The 3,988-nt window shown below is 40.2% G+C and overlaps 1 protein-coding gene across 2 annotated transcripts; it reads left to right on the top strand.

Annotated features, from left to right (window-relative positions):
• Positions 1–3: 3 nt before the first annotated feature.
• Positions 4–2,776, top strand: LOC117413886 (zinc finger protein 593-like). 2 transcript variants are annotated; one of them, XM_034023289.3, is made up of 4 exons: positions 4–133; positions 891–1,092; positions 1,388–1,450; positions 2,044–2,775. In XM_034023289.3, the coding sequence occupies exons 2-4, from the start codon at positions 893–895 to the stop codon at positions 2,177–2,179; spliced, it is 399 nt and encodes a 132-aa protein (XP_033879180.1). In that variant the 5' UTR covers positions 4–133; positions 891–892; the 3' UTR covers positions 2,180–2,775. The 2 variants fall into 2 exon arrangements, with proteins under 2 accessions (XP_033879180.1, XP_033879181.1); XM_034023290.3 differs by having other exon boundaries at positions 19–133; positions 886–1,092; positions 2,044–2,776.
• The last annotated feature ends 1,212 nt before the right edge of the window (positions 2,777–3,988 follow it).

Genomic DNA, 3,988 nt, shown 5'->3' with positions numbered 1-3,988 from the left:
CGGTCCCTCGTTCCACCCGGAACGGTTGTTTGATGCACAGTGACTGAGGTCGGAAGTCAGACACGTGGGATAAACACAATATAAGTGTACTTACAGAGCCGACACGGAAACAAGTACTAGAACTACTAAAAAGGTACCGTATTCATATATTTAGTTGTACAGCCTGTGTAGCGTTGTTCTTTTTTTTTTTTTTTTAAACTGCGTGTGCGTAGAAGAGTTTTGTAGTGACGACAGTGTGCGTGCAGTCGACACTAACATTCTAAATAAATTGGCCTTAAAATAAATCGCACAAACTCAATGAAGATGCAGTCTACAGTGAACATATTAAAATGTAATCCCAATATGTTGAATATTGTGAATAACTAAAACATAACTTTGCGGGGGAGGATTAAATCCCATTTTGAATTTCTGTTTAGAATCCTAGTTTAGCTTTAATTCTTCCGAAATTCAATGTCAGAGAGTAAGCAAGTTGGAGTCCTCGGTTCCCCTGTCTATAGTCTAGAGAACAACAGGTTGGGTTCACCAGACATAGTTCACGATACACGTGGTGGTGCTGAAATGTACGACGATAGGATCACTCCAAATCTCCATTAGTTGACTAAATGCATACACGTGATGTCACAGTATGACGTATACAGTACATCATATCACCCCTACCTATTGCCTAACTGTTATAGCTGTTGTAATAAGATCTGAAGTGCAGCGTGTAACTAGTATAGAAGATTGTAGTGAACTCCCACAAAATACCTGTAATTACACTTTAGTTTAAAATTAGGAGGACAAGAGATTGCAGGTTTTAATTAAGTGTTGTTTTTGTTTGTTTGTTGTAGATAGTTGTGTTTTGATATTTAGCTTGATTTATTAACATGTACATTTTTATTTGAGTTAAGCCATGGGTAAGTCCAAGCAAACGGGCAATCACAAGAGCGACAAGAAAAAGAACATAGCAAAGCTCTGGAAAACCAAACGGAGGACCAAGGACTTGGATCAGATCCATCATGACATGAAGCCAGAGGTCGCGGCCAAGCTGCTGCACCAGGAGGTGGACTATGACGTCACTGGAAACGCCCAGCACTACTGCCTGCACTGCGCGTGAGTAAGGCGCTAAAACAGAGGTCCAACACTGGAGACATTTGCTCTTCAAGCTTACCGTGCATCCTGCGGTTCTCCTGCTGTGCTGTTATTATTTTCATTTGAGCTGTTCTCAAACAGTTCTCAAGTCATAAATCATTGGTTTGTGACCCTGACAAAAGCCAGGTTCTGTAATTCCTAAAATTTTATAAAACACTCAATGTATATGTTGTAAGATGCAATTCCAAGTCAGGTGTTTCACACACAATATATATAATACATTCTTCTTTTTTTTTTTATTCTGTTTCACAAATAGGCGGTACTTTGTGGATCTGAGGAGCTTGAAGGAACACGTTAAAACTAAGGTGCATAAAAGGAGGTAATGTTTTATTGCTGTCTTTCTCTTGTTGTTTTTTGTTTTCCGTCCTGAGGTTTTAAGGAGTTTGCAGTGAAAGTAACAGATGAAAACAGGTAGAAACAATTGTCGGATTTATGTGATAAAAAATAACTGAAAGAAAAGGAGGTCATTAAAATATGTTACAGAAAAGACAGATATATAAAACAAGTTTACTGGGTAAGAGAACAGCAAATGCGGCACCCCATTGAAGGGTGTGAGCTGCTCACAAACAGCATTGGATTTGAAATCAAAATTGCAACATTGTGATTCAGTATAAGAACCTGCTTGGAGTAAATACCTTGGACTGGGTTGGATCTCGAGGGCCAGATTTGAGTACCACTGGCTTAAATGAATCTCCAAAAGGGTTTGCACAGAGTACAGTGCTTGATTTTATCATAAATGCAATCTTCAGAAAATTGGAAATATCTGAGCTGTTACCAAAATGTAATCCAATGGGGTCATTGTAGAACTATTTTAAACCACTGTATTTCTGATGTGGGACTGCTGCCTCCGGGAGCGTGTATGAACCCCCATCTGATCTGTGCTGTCTTTCTGTCCATGCGTCTTGCTTGCAGACTGAAGCAGCTGCGAGAGGAGCCCTATACCCAGGCGGAGGCTGAGAGAGCTGCAGGGATGGGCTCTTACATCCCGGCCAAGAAAGTGGAGGTGCACACCCAGCCGCTAGAGGAGGAGGCCGAGGAGATGAAGTGAACAAGACTGCCTTTGCAAGCCCCAGTACCTGTGCCGTCGTCTAGTTGTGATAGCCTCCAGGGTGCGTGGTCTGCCCCAGTACGCCTCCCTGTGCTGCATTGCACCACGCTAATCTGGTCCCTTTAAAACCACAGTAACATTTGCAGGGCTTTGTTAATCTGCACATTGCCTGTCTCTGAGCATTCAGAACTGTTTGGCAGTTAAGGGGTAATGGTCCTTTTTTTTGTATAAGCAGACATTCAGTACTGCAGGTTTAGAGTGTGTTTTGTAAGACAGGGTCCTGGTTTCAAATACCCGTTTAGTAACTGATGTACTAGACTGAGTGTGTTGGCAATTTACCATACCTTATTCATGTGCCTAAACCCTGATCAGCTGTGCAACATCAACCACACTGTAAATTAAATGTGACAGCATTGTTTGGATATCCAGCTTAATAGTAATATTGCAAGGGTTACACACCAAAAATGTAAACTGCTACAATGCTGAATAGGGTGTTGGGGCCATCATGTGTAACCAGGAAGGATGGATTTGGCTGCATTTTATATATAAAATATATGTGTATATATATATATATATATATACACACACACTTTTATATTTATACTGTAGTGCAGGGGTGCACAATTCCGGTCCTGGAGGGCCGGTGTCCCTCCTGGCTTTTGTGCCAACCTTGCCCTAAATTACTTAATTGGACCAATTATTATCAATTATTGGTCTAATTAAGTAATTTAGAGCACAGTTGGAACAAAAGCCAGGAGGGATCCGGCCCTCCAGGACCGGAATTGTGCACCCCTGCTGTAGTGCATGAAGAAATGTTTGGATAGGACGGATTACTGGAAATCATCATATTGTTTTATTATGCCTTCAATAATTTGGGCAATTTTGTCTGACGGCACCTGCAAACTGTCAGATCTGAAGTTGACTTTTATGCATTACAGAATGCATCTCACTGATGTAATTTGCATAACAATGACTGTCCTGTGAATAGACCATTTGCATGCTATATATTGCAGGAGTTTCTTATTTTGTGTCCAGCCTTTGTATGTGTTAATGATCAGTCCTTCACACCATGCAGAAAAAAGAACGTTTTTAAGATCTAATTTCCCAAAAATAATGTTGATAGATGTTTAGGCAGATATCTGCCTCTATGCTACACATCACCCTGGTCTGTTCTTTAAAATAAATAAACATGTGCACGTGTGTTACAGGTAATGACTGTGCTGCAGATCTTTCAGGAATGACTATAATTTGTATACTGCTGTATATGAATGTGTACAAATAAAAGCTGCAGAAAGAGTTGTGCTTTCCGCAGGTGGTTTTCTGCAGGAACAGCAGGGAAACATTCTTTGTAGGTAGAGTGGTTGCACTGGCATCCACGAGCACGTCTCTTGTGAAGACACTGTGATCCTGCTTTCCAGGGATTGTTTCTGAATAGTTGCACTCCGCTAATGCAGATCGAGTGCATCACATGACATGTGACTACATACATTCACAAGCATTGTATACCAGGGGGTTTTGTGATTTTGCTCCTGTTTTCCAATGTATTGGTAACAGGGTATTCAGTAGATACAGTCTGAGAAATTCATTTTTCACATTTTTTTCTCACTTCTAAAATGGATTATAGTAGTTGAGCACACAGAATTTTACAAACAGAAATAAATAGAGGGAGTCAACATAAGTAATTGTAATGTTAGGAGAATAAAACGAATGTTTAATGATTTGAGGAAAAACATGTAGGCCTATGTACAATTATGTTTACATTCTGGTGTATTTTTCTTTTGGAAAATGTTGAATGGCATGTTTGCTGTT

Source organism: Acipenser ruthenus, chromosome 25, assembly GCF_902713425.1.
Source record: "Acipenser ruthenus chromosome 25, fAciRut3.2 maternal haplotype, whole genome shotgun sequence".
Taxonomy (NCBI): Eukaryota; Metazoa; Chordata; class Actinopteri; order Acipenseriformes; family Acipenseridae; genus Acipenser; species Acipenser ruthenus.
This window is presented reverse-complemented; position numbering and strand designations above follow the sequence as displayed.

Coding starts and splice junctions, on each gene's coding strand:
- LOC117413886 (XM_034023290.3), top strand. CDS start 893: ATGGGTAAGTCCAAGCAAACGGGCAATCACAAGAGCGACAAGAAAAAG. Junction 1,093..1,387: donor CACTACTGCCTGCACTGCGC/GTGAGTAAGGCG, acceptor TTTCACAAATAG/GCGGTACTTTGTGGATCTGA. Junction 1,451..2,043: donor ACTAAGGTGCATAAAAGGAG/GTAATGTTTTAT, acceptor TCTTGCTTGCAG/ACTGAAGCAGCTGCGAGAGG.